This window comes from Xyrauchen texanus, chromosome 18, assembly GCF_025860055.1.
Source record: "Xyrauchen texanus isolate HMW12.3.18 chromosome 18, RBS_HiC_50CHRs, whole genome shotgun sequence".
Lineage (NCBI taxonomy): Eukaryota > Metazoa > Chordata > Actinopteri > Cypriniformes > Catostomidae > Xyrauchen > Xyrauchen texanus.
In genome coordinates, this window is record NC_068293.1 from 6,497,234 (window position 1) to 6,516,371 (window position 19,138).

Consider the following 19,138-nt stretch of genomic DNA (forward strand, 5'->3'; position numbering starts at 1 on the left):
AGGGAATTTGCATTAAATGTTCTATATACAATTTGCATATTAATGTGTCAGGAACAAGCAAAGCAGCTGAGGAAGAGGAACTGGGAGGCACTGAAGAACATACTGGACAATATGGCCAATGTGACATACAGAACCACCTGGTCTGAAGCTCAGCAGTACCTGCTGGACAACCCCACCTTCGCTGAGGACGAGGAGCTGCAGAGTACAAACACACACACACACACACACACACACACACACACACACACACACACACACACACACTGAACTGCTCTGACCTCATGGTTTTGCTCTGAACCTGTATAATGAGTGAGTGTGTTTGATGTAGAAGAAGCTTTCATCTTCCTCTTTCTGTGTGTTAGACATGGATAAGGAGGATGCCCTGATCTGTTTTGAGGAACACATCCGTGCGCTTGAGAAAGAGGAGGAGGACGAGAAGCAGAAAACTCTGCTGCGAGAGAGACGCAGGCAGCGCAAAAACAGAGAGTCCTTCCAGGTGACACACACATGCCCGTGTCCATTTAACCATTGTTACCACTCATTTGAAAAGCTCTCATCATGATGATTTGGAACTTGATTCTGGAGATCAGCTGATAAGTGTGATGACAGATACTTGACCGAGAGATATTTGACTGAGTTTATTCTGCCACGGTTCATTGAGTAGAGAGAAACCTGATGTAAGGGGTCATATATTCTTTTTCATCTCATTGAGTACAATATATGTAGGTAAACATTCATGTCTATTACTATGAATGGTTGTATTGGTGCATATAAATGAAAATAAATAGTTTTGAAAAATGTCTTTTTTTTTTCACAGTAAAAACTAGATTTTTCATTTCATGTTTTAGTACATTTGAGCCCCCTCAAAACAGATACATAAATATCATTCTATTACCAAGTAAATAAATAGAAGCAGGTGAATTGATTTGAGTGTAAATTATTTATAAGGAGAGAGAACACAAGGAGTGATACACAACACAGACATGTATCTATAGACAGACAGTGATGCAGACATGAATCTAGCAAAGCAACGTAATTTATACAGTTAATTGGTCATTAGATACAAATATCTGACAGTAGAATTATGTGATTGAACAATCAGTCCAAACAAGTTTTCCAGAGAGCGGTATAGTTACTGATAACTGGTGAATAAAGCACTGGTCTGCCATATTAACAAAGCACACTGATAAACAGAGAAGTTTACCATGGTGTGTGTGTGTGTGTGTGTGTGTGTGTGTGTGTGTGTGTGTGTGTGTGTGTGTGTGTGTGTGTGTTTCAGAAATTCCTGGATGAGCTTCATGATCACGGGCAGCTGCACTCAATGTCTGCCTGGATGGAGATGTATCCGACTGTCAGTGCTGATATCCGCTTCAACAATATGCTGGGCCAGCCAGGTATCTCTCTTACACACACACACACCGAGAGAGACAGCTCAGCAGGCATTGCTAATGAATAATTCATGTAAAAGGGTCCTGTCCTTATTTGTGTGTGTGTTCTCTCCATTTCATCAGTACAGTCTGTGAACACTACATAACTCCTATCATCAGCAATTATAAAACAATATTTAAATCTCCTGCGCTCCTCATTATTGGACCCCTCTAAAAGTAAATTAGCCATGTTTAAATGTGATGCAATGCAATGATCAGTAGTACCCTTACAGCGCCTGAATTCATCTGCACGATATACTGATTCACGACATAGGGAGCTGATTGAGGCACAGGGTAATTGAAGTAACCATCGTTTTTGGCAGAAATCATGGTTTTACTGTAGTGATATTGTAGTAATCATGACTGTAGTGGGCTAACAATGTTGTTGTCTTTGTTGTTTGTTTGATTTTGGTGGAAACATGGTGTTACTTTAGTAATATTGTTGGCTGTAGTAACCTTTAGATTTTTGGCAGAAACTATGCTTTTACTTTAGTAAAACTGTACTAATGGTAATTGTAGTAACCATCGTTTTGTGGTCCGTTCTGCATAACACGGCGGCCAATTCAGCGCATTTCGCGGCTGACCCACCGGCCCCGTCGGTTCTCCAGATGGCCAGTCCGTCCCTGATTGGCCCAAAGTGCATCAGCCCACTGGGATAATGCCCAGTATGCCAGATTAATTTGTAAAAATCTGATTGATATGTAAAAGCATCAAGGCGGTACTTAAAGCATTCATTGCTCCAATGTTAGGAGAATTCCTTTTTATGGAATTAATCCATTTGTAATTATTAAAAATACTGGTATGTTTTTCATCTTCTCAGTCCAAGAAAAACTGTTTTTTTCTGTTCCCATGCTGTCAAGCATTGTATATAATTATTACATTTATTCAAATTTGTTGATATTTGCTTATAATGGAAATGAGAATTGTCAATGGAACATTTCTCTGCCTGAGCAGCAGAGTAATAGTAGTTTGAACATCAGAAATATCATTTATTTTAAGAATTGTAGGGGGTATGGGTAGCTCAGTGAGTTTTGAAGCCGACTACCACACCTGGAGTCACAAGTTCGAATCCAGGGTGTGCTGAGTGACTCCAGCCAGGTCTCCTGAGCAACCAATTGGCCCGGTTGCTAGGGTGGGTAGAGTCACGTTGGGTTAACCTCCTCGTGGTCGCTATAATGTGGATCTCGGTGGGGTGCTTGGTGAGTTTTGTGTGGATGCCGTGGAGAATAGCTTGAAGCCTCCACAAACGCTATGTCTCAGCAGTAACTCGCTCAACAAGCCACGTAATGAGATGAGGTCTCGGACGCGGAGGTAACGGAGATCCGTCCTCCGTCACCCGGATTGAGGCGAGTCACTACGCCACCACGAGGACTTGGACCGCATTGGGAATTGGGCATTCCACATTGGGGAGAGAATTTATTTATTTATTAATTTTTTTTTTTTATCAAGATCTTGAGAATCACTGTATTAGTTAGCATTACCAAACAGGTTATTATTTGAGAATTTTGAGTTCAGAACCAGTCAATCCAGTATATATTCTGTACATTTTAAGTTAATGGACTGCTAGCTAACTTATCCAACCTTTTCTCCAAAAATGGATGACGTGGCACACCATTAAATATTCATACCATCACATATTATTCCAAAATCCACTTGAAGCTTACAAATGTTTAAATATGGTGTTATGCTGGTTTTTTTTAGGGTCCACTCCTCTGGACTTATTAAAGTTTTATGTGGAGGATCTGAAAGCTCGTTACCATGATGAGAAGAGGATCATTAAAGACATCCTGAAGGTGAGTGTGCGGTTCAGACTGTGATATGATTAGTGCTGATCAGATCTGAAAATGTTCATGTACTGTTTGTGCAGGATAAAGGCTTCCTGGTGGAGATCAACACGTGCTTTGAGGACTTCGGTTCCGTGATCAGCTCTGATAAACGTGCAACCACTCTGGATGCAGGAAACATCAAACTGGCCTTTAACAGCGTAAGACAAATTTAAATGCCTGAAAATAAATACCTGTTACTTTAACTCAATATCTCGATATTAGCTCTGTTCCTAAGCCCTAATGAGCACTATTTAGAAATTAAATCGATTTAAATCCAAGTTTGTGTGTACCGTGTGTTTTGTGCTTGTTAGAGATGTGCATCATGCTAACAGCAATTGGGATATATTGTGCATTAAGTCTTGTGTGCTTCGCAGGAGAAACACTATTTGTATGATCAGTCACTGAGAATCCATTTGGATGCTGCCTTACAAGATAGGTGCTTAGATGCAAAGGATGCTCACTAGAGTTTTTAACAGAGCTCTAGGGTTTCTTGTTCATAGTTGCAGATACATTTTGAGAAAACATGAAATATTTTCTCTTTCATCTCTTTCCGCTGACATGCCAGTTGTTAGAGAAGGCAGAAGCGCGTGAAAGAGAGAGGGAGAAAGAAGAGGCGAGGAAGATGAAGAGGAAGGAGGCGGCATTTAAGAGCATGCTGAAACAGGCCACGCCCCCTCTGGAACCTGAGACCACATGGGAGGGAGTACGACAGTTAAAATAATATTAATAATAAATGATAAAGTAATATCAATGATAATAATTAAAATATACAGTAATGGTATAAAAAATGGTTGTAATGCATATATAATACATAGTTGCATATCTATAAATATATAGTACTGTATATAATTACTAATACATTTATAAGAGTTTGAGAAATAAATTAATAAATATTTATAAAACTGTGGCCTCATGACAGATTAGTTATTAGTTCTTCTCCACTGATCCTTTACATTGTGAATTGCATTTGTCACACTCATTTAGGTGCGTGAGCGGTTCCTGAAAGAGACGGCGTTTGAGGATGTCACACTGGAGTCGGAGAGGAAGAGGATATTCAAAGACTTTATGCATGTTCTAGAGGTATGAAAGTGTTCTGTGGGAGAGATTTATGAAGGGTTTACACTAGGGCTGGTCGATACCTAATATTCACTGAATAATCACATTGATTTTGCTGATGATATAAAATTAAGCCCAATCGTGGATTATCACGATTTTAATGTTTTGTACAGTCATCAAGTTTCTTAAAGAGCCCATCAGTAGACTAATTTCACCATCCTTCAGGGCTGCACAATTAATTAGAATTACAACAAAATGTCATATGTGATTATTAAACTGCAAAAGTTTGCGATTAAAGACAGTTGAACATGGTCTCCGTGCTTGGGGGACACGCTGTTCTGTGCACATGCGGGGCTCATTGTTACACCCCTAAAAATTAGGGGTGTAACAATTTACTCTGACAATGATCCGATTACGACTCTTTACCTAATGATTATGATGCATCCTGAAATCTGGTCATGATTCATTTCAATCCGATTCTATTATTTGATGCCGTTGTAGTAATGCATTGATACATGATTAATCATATAGCCGACATCATCCAGGGAAAGAGTCACAGGTGAGCTGAAACTGCACACACTAAAGCGCTTGGGGTGTTCATTTGGGATTTCCACGTATTATTAAAATACTTGAGCCGCATTATCACAACATCCCTTCTCATGTGCATTTTAATAGCAAGGTTGAAATCTTGGAAATCTGAAATTTGGTCATAATTCGATTATTTTGGATCAGTTCATAGTTGTTTTCAGAAATATGCTGAAAAAAAGATTTAAAGTTTTACTGAACATTCCTATTTTAGACAGCACAGATGCTCCAGAGTCACAGATGCATTTAGGATCAAGGAGGTTTGGTTTACGGTATATGTGGCTGCATATATTAACATAAAAATGCATTACATGATATGCATTAAAAATGAGTGTTACATATAGACATGTGTTAAATATAGATACTATGTTGCATGCATAATATATGTATATATATGTATATATATATATATATATATATATATATATATATATATATATGTATATGTGATAGGAATAAATTATAATGTCTGATGCAACATTGACTTGATGCAAACACGGACAAACAGATGGTAAACTGCAAAATAAGCACAATAGTTTTGCATATCATGTAACGTTAACATTTATTGCACCAATAATTACAATGAAATGTCATGTGCAGGCAGATAAGATCCATCTAGCAAGGTCTGTGAAATGGTCTCTTGCTTAACTTGGATGAAGCGGGTGCCAAATAAGCAATCCAACGTAATTCTTTATTTCACACACTATTCAGTGCAACACACCCAACTATTGCTTTTCAGCAGCACACAAGAACTCTGCTGCGTGCGTCTCTCTCTCCTCCGTCAGTTTGGGTTGCACTTTTATCCCTCCTAGGTCTCACTGCAAGCACAAACAGCTGTTACAGATAATTTTTCCACAGATGTCAATCCTTACTGTGTGTGTATGTATGTGTATATATATATATATATATATATTTTTTATTTTTTTTTGCGGCTTGATGTGTATCATTGACCAATCAGCTGGTTGATTCCCTTCAGAACAGTCTGAAGACACACCATATTCCCTGTGACATTCACTATAAAGAGAATGAATGAACAAGTGAGGGTTTTTGTTTACAGCCAGATTTCTGCCTACCAATCACATTTATTTAAGCTATTAAATTAAGACTTCTCTTTGTGGTTGAACTGTTTTATGGAGAAATAATAAATTTTTTGGAGATACAAAAGCAACTTTAACATTATATATCGTAATCTAGGAAGAAGACAGCCATATTACACTTATTTTGGTCAGATGGGTGCAAACCGTTTTGAATAATGACACAAAGCCGCAGCATCCATTCATCAATTTTATCTTATGTAGCTTCACAAGGTAAACGTATTTATAATGAAGGAATTTTACACTTGCAGGACTTTTCTGGCAGTACACTCAAAGTACTTTTTACATTGACAACATTTCCTCAACCTCCACCAGTTACCAGTATATTTTAATGATTATTCACGTGTTTTATCTACTATTAATGTTTTTATTACACTACATTTATCAATTTAAGAGGTGAAACTCGTAATATGACTGATACGAGTTCAGTGGAAGACTTTATTATTGTTCTATTATATTGTACAGCCTCAGTTGATAATGCAAGTAAAACCGTATTACTATAATAGCATGTCTATGCAATGCACACAATAACACTGTAAATAAAAACATAAAATGAGGATTCAGTAATGAAGGGGATTAAATATACTTTATTAAACATAACATTTATATGCCGGAATCTGAAATTAACGACTTGTACTTTTTATATTGCATAAGTCATACATATTAATAAACATGTTACAGTAACTTCCCCGACAATGTAGATACATCGGGATCAGTTAACACACGTGTATTGTTCGATTTTATATGAGTATGACAAGCAATATAAGCTTCGGCAACCCTACCAGAAAACATAATCAAGCATTATAGCAAGCAAAGAACTTCACCAAACATTTAACAGATGAACATCTATCAGACTGCAGCGAATGCGGTCCTGAACTGAGTTGAACAGTGTAGTTTCCCCAGTTGGAACACGTGACAGCCGGTGGTACCTGACATAATGTAATGACACAAGGATTAACGACGTAAACCAGCGAGTTTGTGCCAAATCCGACTTGACTTGAAAATACAAATAATTTGAATAGGTTTACCAAAGTGAAGCGTGCTAAGGTAAGGGCATTGTTGTGAACCATGATTATGTTCTCAATCAATTATGGCAATTTGTTCATTTTTTTACTAAAACATCTTAATTTCTAGCTTTTCTCTGTTCTAAAATGTTACATGAGCTAGATATTGCTCTCTTGTAGATGAAAACTTGCTTTCAAGCCATAGTTGTGTCTGATTTGTCAGTGAATCATTCACTTGAGTCCATACTTGTTAATGAATTAGCGATAACGGTTCACAAATCGGTCTGAATGATTCACTCACTCTTCTGATATGACACGTCCACCTTTCACCATCCAACCATTTCCTGATGGATAAAATCAAGATTCACAATCAAAAAATGCTGCTTCACGTTTAATTTCAAGGCAGATTCATATGATGGTTATAATGTTTGTATTATGTTCACAGCACGAGTGTCAGCATCATCACTCCAAAACTAAAAAACACTCAAAGAAATCCAAGAAACACCACAGAAAACGTTCCAGGTCTCGATCTGTAAGTATTGCCAGTAACTGACTTGATTTACTTTCTCGCACACACTCCGCTAACCTGTGTCCTGTGTGTGTTCCGAAAGGGTTCAGAGTCTGAGGACGATGACTATCACTCGAAGAAGAAGAAATGTTCGACATCTAAATCTGCATCCGAGCACTCGTCTTCCGGAGAATCCGGTCAGTGTTGTTTCTGATCAATATCAATGCACCGCTCATCAATACTAATGATGTCATGCTGTTAAACACCAATCAGAGCCCTGCTCCACTTAATGATGACTGATTGTGTGATCTCAAATTGATCTTTGCAGAGAGAAGTTACAAGAAATCAAAGAAGCACAAGAAGAAGGGGAAGAAGAGGAGACACAAATCAGTGAGTGAAGTAACAGCAGTGTCTGCAGTTGACGCCACATGATTAAATAGTGAACAAAAATATACCTTTTGTTTGTTTTTGTTTTTTGGGGGGGCTCTGTGATGTGATTATCCACCCTAAATCATTTTGAATCTAAGTTGTATTGTAAGAAATATAGACAATTTTTCAAACATTTCTTTTTCGGGAATCCAAAATATTCATACCTTTTGTCTTAAGTTAGAAATTAAGAAGAAATGGTAGTTAAGAAGAAATTTCTTAAGAACGTTTTGTGAATCCCTGATTATCACACAAATGAGTTGGTTCTATTGAATCTTCAGCATGAAACATACAATGCAAGCAGTGTTAATTTATTCTCTAACAAATTACTGTTATGAAAATGTTCTTTTGAAACTACAGCACAAAACGTACAGCACGACCAGTGTACACTGATTCTCAAGCAAATGACTCTTATGAATCTGGTCTTTTGAATCTACAGCAGAAATCTGCTCCTGTTGAAATCTGAAATGATCTCATCATTTGGCAACAGACTGAAGAGGGCAGTAAATACAATGAATATTGTATTATATCCAAATATTTCATAGTCAAAAGTAAGAATCGTTCATAGAACTGTTAAGGAATTGGGAACAGTCATTACATTTAAGGTTCTCAACACTACTGTACTTTTAGTCTCTACACATTTATGTAAATTATTTTATCCATGTAGGTCTTTTTTTAAGATCTGAACGGCATATAAAAGCAATACAAACTGATGGTGTTACATGTCAGATAGATGGCTCTTTCTTAGTGTGCTGTTCTTGACCAGAAAAGCTGCAGTGTTAACTAGAACCATTGCCTCTTAAGCTGAAATTGGTTAGTTTGCAATAAAAAGCCTGGTTACACAAGACCATAAACTCACATACTGTTGACAAGTTTACATAGTCCTTATCCAAATACATTTAAACGCAGTTTTTCACAAGTCCTGACGTTTAATCGTAGAAAACTTTCCCTGTCTTAGGTAAGTTAGGATCACTACTTTATTTTAAGTATGTGAAATATCAGAATAACAGTAGAGTATGTCAGAATAGTATTTCTTTCATCACATTCCCAATGGGTCAGATGTTTAGTTTGTTAGTATTTGTTAGCATTGCCTTGAAATTGTTTAACTTGGGTCAAATGTTTTGGGTAGCTGTCCACAAGCTTCTCACAATAAGTTGCTGGAATTTTGGTCCATTCCTCCAGACAGAACTTGTGTAACTGAGTCAGGTTTGTAGGCCTCCTTGCTCACACACACTTTTTCAGTTCTGCCCACAAATTTTCTAGAAGACGGAGGTCAGGGCTTTGTGATGGCCACTCCAATATCTTGACTTTGTTGTCCTTAACCATTTGGCTACAACTTTGGAGGTATTCTTGGGGTCATTGTCCATTTGGAAGACCATTTGAGTACACATGTACAAGACCGGTCTGGTAATTTTAGGGGATGGACATCACAAAAAATTTTCAATATCTCTGGAAACAAACCAGCATAATGTTTGTTTTGATGGAACAAAGCAGCACAAATAAATTCTTTTTTAAGACTTCTTCTAGAGGTGATTTCAGTTTCATCATTGAGCACTTTATTAATACAAATAAAGGTCATCTGTGTGTGTGATATGACAGACATCTGTTCATCCTGCAGGCCTCTCCTGAGTCTGACGGAGAGAAAGATCGGAAGGGAAGAGAGAAAGAGAAGGAAATAGAGAATGACAAATCTAGAGGGAAAACACGTGGAGAATCCAAACAGAAATCCCCCAAAAGAAAGAGTGCTAAAGAAGAGGTGAGCGACGTTGGGTGTAATTTAGGACCGTCACGATGACTCTGTTTAATTTGATTCCTCAGTTATTAAGCTCTGTATTTGTATTCCTTTCTATGTAAAGTGCCTTGAGAAGCCTCTTTATTGGTACTATATATAATAAAGTTTATTAATTTTATTTAAAAAAATCCTCGATTACAAAGTTTCCGAATCAAGCAATCAGATATAAGAAAGGATGTGACGCAGTTCTTGGACGAGGGCTCTAACACACAATGAGAAGAGCTGTCAGCTGTGTGAAAACTTCACTTTAATTAGAAAAACACATTTTGATTTTGTCAACAAAAGCATCTTTAAGACATAAATGATGCATCCTGATGATAATCAAATGCCTTTCATTAAAGCGTACTTTGACGATAATATGACGTGAAAATAAATAATATTCTGCTGAAATTGCTGAACACCTGTACAATGAACTTTACTAGCAGGTTAATTTGCTCATTCTAACACATATATATGTGACATTGCACATTATTGTTGACTAAAATTAATGCCATTTTATTTAGAGTAACATGTTAATATGAATTAGTTAATAAATTTAGCATGAAATATTGACTTAAGGACATTCTCCTCAAAAGACAAAAATTGACAACTTTGTTTAATCTCTCTCTCTCTCTCTCTCTCTCTCTCTCTCTCTCTCCTTCTCTCAGGGTGGATGGGATACGTCTGGTAGTGAACTGAGTGAAGGAGAGTTGGAGAAGAGGAGACGCACTCTTTTAGAACAGCTTGACGCACCGTAAATCAATCTCTTCAGTCTGTCCATCTCTCTCTAACATGCATTCCTGTATTGTGTTTTCATCCCTTTGGAATGTGCTCACGAACAGTTAGTTTTGGATTTGTGGCTCTGTATTCCTTCATATTAAAGCTCTCTTTTGAGACCGTATTGTCTCAACAGCAGCTCCTTTTGGCTTAGCGGCATGTTTGTACGATTATTTTCAGAGGTTAGTCTTCTTGCAAGTGTTTTGTTTGCCTTGCAGTGCAGAATCTTCCAAACCTTTTTTTAGGTTGGCATATCTGTTATTGCAAATAGTTTCTTAAAACTTTGCTTATGAAATGGAAAAATGCACACATACCTGCATAAACCGTAATTGTTCAACCTCACATCTGTAAGATTGCCTGTAAAACCCATTTTTGGAAAGTAATGTTATCATTGTGAAGAAAAAAATGTCTGCAAGCCTGTTTTAAACTTTCATTTTGACAAATAAACTTAAAAAAATATTTTATTGTGATTTTTGTTTGTTTTACTCCTATATTTCCCTAATAAAGAACTGCAGAGTTATACAACCATTTACTCAACATTAGCAAGTATTAGCATACACTCTTTTTTAACAAAGTAACTCTGCTGACAACATCTCTAAAATAACAACATGCCATTGTTAAATGCACAAAATTAATGTGAACTAATGGCAATGTACATAATCCTATGAAGACCAAATTTCAAGGATCCCTTCTAGAGAATGAATGTTAACTGCCATGATCTCAATTTCAGATATTATCTTTCAGCAGATGTGTTCTATACAAAGGTTTTACATTTAGCTGTTTTTGCTTGTAAATTTATTTTCCTGGTTTGTTGCTCATTTTTAAACCATTGTCGAATGTACTTGGTTCTAAATTGTACAACACTGTTAAAGGGACAGTTCACCAAAAAATGGAAATTCTCTCATGTACTCGCCCTCGTGTCATCTCAGATGTGAATGACTTTCTTCTGCTGAACACGGTGATTCAACATTAACAACAATTAACATACACTCTTTTTTTAACAAAAAAAGTTATCACCTCTTGGGCAGGGAGGATAATTTATAGTCAATCAAGTCATTTTTATTTGTGTAGCACTTTTTACAACACACATTGTTTCAAAGCAGCTTTACAGAAAATCATGCTTCAACAGACAATGAAACTGTAATATCTATAATGTCTTTTCTGTAAAGTGGGAATTGGTATAAAATATAACACAAGTTTGAAGGCAGCACTAAGATCTAAAAGCACTAGATGGGAAATGCAGCCATGATCAGATGATAAAAGCAAGTAATTTGTAACTGATAAGTGCAGTCTCGGTACTGTGATGGGACCTAAATCGTTCAACCGAAATTGTTCATATATACAATTTCACTGTAGAAATTAACATAGTGAAATATTAGAAAAGGTAGTGTCCTCACAACTATCAAGAGTGCTAGAGAAGACTGTATTTATATTTTCTCTTATTACATCAAGTTCTTGTAGACTTTTTGGCTTACTGAGGTTACGAGATAAATCTGTAAGATTATTAGTGAAGCTATCTTTAGTGGTCAAAAGAATGGTTCTATTTGAACTAAAGCGTGGTGTTGAGTAACATTGAGTTGAGAATATCTATAAATGCTAATGTTCGACCCTTCAGATGAGGCTCATGTTTATAACAATAACCTGGGGGAGTAAACTCATTAAAACTAAAATATTAATCTGGTTTAAGCCAGGTTTCAATCAAACAGTGTGCATCCAAACTATGATCTGTAATAATTTCATTAACGATTAGTGCTCTGGTTGAAAGAGATGTAATTAGACGTACCTTTGTATGATGTTTATCATCATTTTGTTTTTGTTTTTTAAATAGTTTTACCTTATCAATTTTTTCTAAATGATTTTGAGAGGGGTTTGTGTTTGGGGAACAGACACAATCTCTATGTAATCTCTCTTTGTGTTGTAGTTTATGTTACCTATGTGACTTCTCAAGGCAGCTTGCAGATGTTTGGATTAGCCAGTGTGTCTGCTTCCTGACCACTTAGTCAAATACTATAACTATTAAGACTATGAGCCAAATTACTAGAGAGGAGAGTGGCACCTTCCCTGGAGGGATGAAGTCTGTCTCTCTTTAGCAGGTCAGGTCTACCCAAAAAAGTCTCAATAACTAAATAAACTAACTTAAGGAATTAATGACTAATTCCTTAAATGTATCACATGTGAATTCCTCACTGCTGATGGAAGAAGCTATAGTAAACATGTCTCATGCAATGCACAAAGTGATAATATGAGTGGATGCCATGATTTACCACAATTGTTTGTTGTTGTGGTGGTGGTTCCTTGAGATTGATTCAATAATCTGTGTAAACACGGAGGAGAAAATGAATGCACGCAGTTGAAATGCAAGGTGAGTAACATGCCATAACAACAACAATAACAGAGCAAAAATTGTCTTCTAAAAAATCTTCATTTGTCTTCAACAGAAGAAAGTCCAACACATCTGGGATGATATGAGTGTGCGTAAATGATGAGAGAATTCGAATATTTGGGTGAACTAATCCCTTCAATGATATCAACATAAATAACATCAGATCATTGCTTCATGTCATCTATCCTATCAGGTGAGGCACTGTCAATAAACATGTCATCATGACTAAGCTAAGAACAAACTGTACAAACGTAGAAAACAAGCATCCGTGATAAATCGTGGAACACTTCCATGTTCAGAAATATGTTATTCTTGCATAGCGATCAATATTAATGAAAAGGTTAAAAGATATGTTGGAATCTTTGTGAGAGATTGTTATTTCTAAGTGCAATTTTCATACCAGCAAAAATCACAAGTGGTTATAGGTGAGAGTGTTTAGGTCATTAAGCCATAAATGAGAGCTATCTGTTTGTGTATTATCTGTTAATGAAGTGGGGCAAAGCGCAATTTGTTATTTTCCAGATAAATAGGTCATTACGCCAAGACGTTTGAGAAGCAAGTCTTATTCAGTTCATTCATTTGCAGTATTGAGATTCCACCAGCAGGTGGTAATACAGTTAATTTTAAACTTTGTTAATACAGTGGAACATCAAATGATGTCCCTGACAATCACTGTTAATACTAGACATGATTTGTGTGTCTGTAGAACAATACACTGTAAAAATAAATGCTGTTAAATTGTGGTTGCCAGAAATTCACTGTGAAAAATACGGTAACCACGCTACAGGCTTTACGGGATGTAATTTTGATGCCTGTATATTTTATGGTACATTGTGATTTATATTATTAAATTATATAAACGTAATACTTTAACCTTCTGAAACTGTATAATGTATTGTTACTCACTGTAGTATTTACAGAAAGGCACATGATGACATGAAATTCACCAATAGTGGCTCTTCCAAAAGCAATGACCAATTAACACGTAGAGACGGTGCTCAGTGTCACTCACACAAACACAAAACACCATCAGAGTAACACATGTGAAATTAAAATAATGCAATACAACTAATATAACTAAACTATATCAAATATTACACAGACATTACACATGTAGTTAAGTGTTATTAAAAATATGAAGAAACAACTATTCCCATAAAACATAATGAGATGATAAAGTGATGGGTAACTCAGGGAATTCTGGGAACGCCCCATTGTTATATTTTTTAACCGTAATTTTAACAATAATTTACTGTAAAAAGTACATTTCCTCTCTTGTTAAACATAATATAAATTTTACCGTTAATTATACAGTAAATATAATTTTTACAACATTGTACTCTAAAATTACACGTATTGTCTTTTTAAATATATTATAATGTTTTACCGTATATTTTAAGGTAACAACCTGTTTACCAATTAATGTTTTTTACTGTAGTATTTTTACAGTATTTTACTGTTAAAATTCCGGACATGTTTTACAGTGTACGATGATTATACCACATGGCTGTTGAAAGCTTGATCCTGATTGGCTTACAGATGTTCTGAGGTGTGCAATTATTTTCAAGTGAACGCACAGCTATGAAGTAGTTCCAGGTCTTGACCATATAATGGTTCAATATCACTTTGCCAAAGTATTTGAGTTATTTCAGAGCCCTACAGGCTGCAATAGCAAACTAACCAAATAAAACAAAGACATTGGTTAAGTACATCAGATAAGAATGACAAACAATATCTATATATCCTTAATTTATTAAAATTTCTATTGAAAAGCATTCTTGCGCTCCCTCTTTCAATCTTTTTCGCTCTCGTCTCACCCACACTCACACAGAGGTGTATAGTAACGAAGTAAAATACTATCAATATTTGTACTGAAGTATATGTATTTCTTTGGACTTTTACTTCACTACATTTTGAAGAGAAAATTGATACTTGAAAGCTATTTGGTTTGTTACATTTGCTGCGACTGCAATAACTAGCTGTACATGGAAAAATGCATGCAGACCGGTGATAGTGATGTCTGATTCATGAAATCATCTTAGTTGAATTTTTTTACATTTGATTCCTTTGAACTGATCAAAAAGATTCAGTATCACGAATCAGAATCACAACTGAAGCGTGCGCCAGATAACGTGTGATCTGTCAGCTGTCAGCACAAGAAACTGCTCTTGTAAGTTTACATTTGTTTTTCTGACAAATTCATTTGACAAGTTTAGACCTTAAACTTTTAACATTATGAAAGCTGTGCAATAATGATGAAGTTATGTGTTATCAGTCTCCCGCCTTTCCAGGAAACCTGTTTATATGAAAGTCAATCAATTGCGTTTACCTTTTACATTTAACCAAGCGCTCATGATATGTCAACAAAATATATTTCATAGACTAGGGTGTTCTGGGTGGTTGCTTAAGTGTTCTCTTCGCTCTTTAGCACATTGATTCTACAGTATGTGGAGTCTTTTGTATTTTATGCTGTCTTTATGTCTGGCCATCATTCACTTACATTGAAAGGACCTACAGAACAGATATTCTTCTAAAAAAAAATGTGCATATATATCTGGGATGGGATTAGGGATGATGAGAGGATTTAAATTTTTGAGTGAACTATCCCTTTAATGAAGCATTCAAGTCATGCCAGAATGATCATATTTACGAGATTAGTGTACATGGACAGCAAAGTCGTAAATCCAGTGAGTCTTGGAGTGCTGATTTTCTGAGATGGGGCATGTCAATTTAAGAGGCATGGCAAGAATCAAGCAAATTGCTGACTGTGCAGTTTAGATTGAATGTATTTTTTGTCCTATTAATGAAGAATAAAGCTTGCCAGAAAGTAAGACTCATTTATCTAGTTTATAAGAGGTGACAGGCTAACAGAATAACATGTCCCATCAGTATATGTGGCCACACAAGAATTATCAAATAAAACACACCTAATATGAAGTGTGTATGTGAGTACATATAAATGTCATTGCATCGATGCTGAAAAAGATGACAAATTGCGAAGCGGGCCAACTCTGTCTAACTAAAATCACTTGAACGCTCATTACGAAATGAGATGTTTAAACCACAACCTAACTGTAAACACATAGTGATGTATATGTGTGTTAAACATATGTGGATTAGACAAATGATTGAAAAACGAAACAGTCTATAACTTATTGTAACATTGAAGGAGGTGTTTTTAGTGTCCAGAACAGACTGAACTCTTTTCATTTGGGCCATTAAGAAACCACACAGAATACCTGGCAACTGCACAGCAACGCACTAAAAACACAGTTAAAACAACTTACAAACAACATAGCAACAACCTGACATCCACCTAGACACCCAAGCAACTGCCCCCCCACCCCTTCAAAAACACTTGAAGACTCAACAAACATATATTAGCGTTGTGTTGATTTAGAATGAAAAATGTAAAAGATTGAAAAAACTGAATGATTAGGATGATCATATGTAATAATGAATGCTGATATGTAATCATGTAATCTATAAAAAGTAACTGTAATCCAATTATGAGTATTTTAAAATGTAGTTTAATAACTGTAATCTAATTATGAGTATTTTAAAATGTTATTTAATTCAATTAAATCTAAGTACTTTTTTTTTGTACTATGATTAAGTAATCCAGATTACATGTAATCGTTACTACCGGCACTGGTTTTTGATTGAGAACAGACCAAAATATTACTCCTTTTTCATTGTACATCTTGACTGCAGTCTCCTTGGCGATCATGATTTCAAGCTCGATTACACTTCCTACAGCCCCATCTAGCACTCTGCGCATACATCAAACACTAGGAAGTGTAATCGAGCTTGAAATCATGATCGTGCCTGAAGACTACAATGGCAAGATGTATAGTGAAAAGGGGGTTATTATTTTGGTCTGTTCTAACCCTTAATCAACTGGATCTCTTCAGAAGACATTGATTAAACTAATGGAGTCTTATGGATTACTTTAATGTTGCCTTTATATCCTTTTTGGAGCTTCAAAGTTCTGATCATCATTCACTTGCAGTGTATGGACCTACAGAGCTGAGATATTCATCTAAAAATCTTTGTTTGTGCTCAACAGAAGAAACAATTATAGTGAGTAAATGATGAGCACCACCAATCAAATAAGTCGCCATGAGTTTAATTAGCTGCTCTGTAATTTATACAATTTACGTGTACTTTTGATATTTAAGTACATTTAAAACTTTAACTTTAATACTTTTACTGAAGTATTTTTCTCTTGGGCTTCTTTAACTTTTACTTGAGTCATGAAGGTATCTTTACTTTAACTTAAGTAAATGACGAATGGATACTTTAAATACTGACACGCATACATAAATATGAACGCACACACACTGACACAAACTTAAAAGCATACATGCATATGAACATGGACACAAAAAAACACACATGCACACACTCACATGGTGAGCCGCCTCTGTCTCTCTCTCTCAATTTGATTGATTACCCTGTTTCAAACAAAAAAAGGCTGGGCATAGAAATGCATCAATTCTTGGACTACAAACTCATCAGCCATGTTTTGTAAGTTCTGTTCTCTGGTTTGTGTTCAACTGTGTTGTGTTCTGTTGTCACTATTGCTGTGACAGACCTGATTTTAGATAAACAAAACTAGTTATTGCTTGAACGCCCCGTCCCGTGACAGATACTGGTCTTCTGCTGTCTCACGAACCCGCACATGAGATCAACGGTCGGTCAAAAGTTTCACTAAATAATACATTCGATTTTGGTTTGTTTCTCACCAAACCTTAACAAATGCATTCAGAACAATCATGAGTCTCATGAAATAATTTATTAGACTTTTGATATACACTTGTGCGTCCTAGTGAAGCTTGAAGAGGTGGTCACCATAAACTGCCATTGAATGATAACACAAACTTTTTCTACAATTTTTCTTCCCTTTTTGTTAAGAAAAAGAAAGAAAATCACTTTGGGTTATAACAACACAGGGATGAGTAAACAATGACTGAATTTAAATGAATTTAAGTGAAATGAAAAGTGAATACCAGATTCATGACTGTCTGACACATAGCTTACAATATAAGATTTGTTCTGGACCTTTTGGACGATTTTAATCTGATAGAGGAATTGATTGTGGTTGATTTATTTTTTTTTTTTACTTTCATGAACTTTTTTCTTGAGGTTTTTTATAACAATTAAACACCAGTTTGTAATTAATGCATTGAAAACCTTTGGTTTGTGATAAATGTTTCTTTATAATTGAAATGTTTCACAGTTCTATAAATGTATACCCAAATACTAAAATGAGATGCCTTGTTCATAGAGAGGTACGTCAACGCCCATCTCCTTTTTTCTTCTTCTTATATTTCCACATTTCAGTCTTAGTGTCTTCATTTGACCAGTTGAAGTATTACTGTGTTTAGAATGACCAGATTAGCATAACTCTGCTAGCTGATGACACTGAACTTTTATTGAAAGATAAGAATGAATGAATTACCTGCAGCAATTCAGTTATACCTACATGATCTGAGGCATCTGGATTCAAGCTTAATTTGTCTAAATGTTAAACAATGTGTCTTTATGAATACGAAGAAGCTGCTTTATGGAATATTCCTGTTAAAATGAAGGTTAAATATTTGGGAATATCAATTACTAAAAATCTCTTTGAAAAACAGAATCTCAAATTTCCCCTAAATTAAGGAAAGCTCAATTCATTTTTAAAAATTGGTTGCAAAGGGATTTGACTATTATAACCAGAGTCCTCTTAAATAAAGCAGAAGGTTTGTCTAGATATGTTTATCCTGCATTGGCACTTTAAGTTCAAGAAAAATATGATTCATTTGTTAGATTTGTATAGCGGAAAAGCACCTTCATTCAAGAAAGGAAACCCTTTTACTCAAAAGTTTTTTTTGAACTTTTAGACTTTTTTTATTTGAACTACTTTTTATAAGTTATAAGACTTAAGAATTGTTTGCTTAAATCTGACACTATTTTTAATCCAAACCAAATTTTTTATACCATACCATATTTTTTAAAAGGTTGGAGGTTTGGTGTCATCTTGTTACGGTTTGGGTACTCAATTCACATTTTTATCAACAAGCCCTCATGTTTTCCCTGCATATACATATATGTACAGATTTTCCTGTTTTAGAAGGAAATTGGTACTTTAATTCACACATAGTGGAATTCTGCTGATCATAAATTATATTCAGGACATTACTGATGTAAAAAAACAGCACCATCACTATTTGAAAAAGTTTTTAATTTTTTCAAATTTCAAAAATTCTATTAAAAAGTTATTTCCAGCAGCCATC

General features: G+C 35.5%; 1 protein-coding gene across 4 annotated transcripts in view; it reads left to right on the forward strand.

Annotated features, from left to right (window-relative positions):
* The window catches only part of prpf40a (PRP40 pre-mRNA processing factor 40 homolog A), a 45,161-nt gene extending 34,245 nt beyond the window's left edge, over positions 1-10,916 (forward strand). For all 4 annotated transcript variants that reach the window (XM_052148627.1, XM_052148628.1, XM_052148629.1 and 1 more), the window contains 12 exons: positions 52-202; positions 363-496; positions 1,280-1,394; positions 3,129-3,220; positions 3,295-3,411; positions 3,819-3,956; positions 4,238-4,333; positions 7,438-7,524; positions 7,604-7,697; positions 7,829-7,890; positions 9,545-9,682; positions 10,366-10,916. In XM_052148627.1, the coding sequence (XP_052004587.1) occupies positions 52-202; positions 363-496; positions 1,280-1,394; positions 3,129-3,220; positions 3,295-3,411; positions 3,819-3,956; positions 4,238-4,333; positions 7,438-7,524; positions 7,604-7,697; positions 7,829-7,890; positions 9,545-9,682; positions 10,366-10,455 (1,314 nt within the window). In that variant the 3' untranslated portion in view covers positions 10,456-10,916. The remainder of the gene's footprint in view (positions 1-51; positions 203-362; positions 497-1,279; positions 1,395-3,128; positions 3,221-3,294; positions 3,412-3,818; positions 3,957-4,237; positions 4,334-7,437; positions 7,525-7,603; positions 7,698-7,828; positions 7,891-9,544; positions 9,683-10,365) is intronic.
* The last annotated feature ends 8,222 nt before the right edge of the window (positions 10,917-19,138 follow it).